The 531-nt window shown below is 64.4% G+C and overlaps 1 protein-coding gene across 1 annotated transcript in view; it reads left to right on the plus strand.

Annotated features, from left to right (window-relative positions):
* The window catches only part of LOC104289250 (single-strand selective monofunctional uracil DNA glycosylase-like), a gene marked incomplete at its 3' end in the record, with an annotated part of 1,388 nt that extends 1,225 nt beyond the window's left edge, over window positions 1-163 (plus strand). The window contains exon 3 of the mRNA XM_009888163.1: window positions 8-163. Coding sequence (XP_009886465.1) covers window positions 8-163 — 156 coding nt within the window. The remainder of the gene's footprint in view (window positions 1-7) is intronic.
* Window positions 164-531: the final 368 nt, after the last annotated feature.

Genomic DNA, 531 nt, shown 5'->3' on the forward strand with positions numbered 1-531 from the left:
CGCCCTGGCAGCCGCCGGCCTGACCGTCCGCGTCGAGGGGTTACCCCATCCCTCGCCCCGAAACCCCCGCGCCAACCGGGGCTGGGAGGAACTGGCCAAAGCGCGACTGGGAGAACTGGGGGTGCTGGAGTTGTTGGAGAAGGAGGGAGGGGGCGGCAGGGAAGTGAGGGGGGAGGATGGGTCCGTGCCTCAGTTTCCCCAGTTGGGAGCTGGTTTGGGGCACCGTTAGGAGATGGAGGATGGGTCCGTGCCCCAGTTTCCCCCAGTGAGGGCCAGGCTGGGGTTTAGGGGGGTGGGTTAATGGGTCTGTGCCTCAGTTTCCCCAGTTTAGAGCTGGTTTGAGGCACCCTGAGGAGGAGGAGGAGGGATCCGTGCCCCAGTTTCCCCAGTTTGGAGCTGGTTTGGGGCACTTTTAGGAGGTGAAGGAGGGATCCATGCCCCAGTTTCCCCCGGTGAGGGCCAGGCTGGCGTTTGGGCAGGTGGGTTAATGGGTCTGTGCCTCAGTTTCCCCAGTAGGGAGCTGGTTTGGGG

The sequence above is a fragment of the Charadrius vociferus genome, unplaced genomic scaffold, assembly GCF_000708025.1.
Source record: "Charadrius vociferus isolate BGI_N301 unplaced genomic scaffold, ASM70802v2 scaffold2567, whole genome shotgun sequence".
Lineage (NCBI taxonomy): Eukaryota > Metazoa > Chordata > Aves > Charadriiformes > Charadriidae > Charadrius > Charadrius vociferus.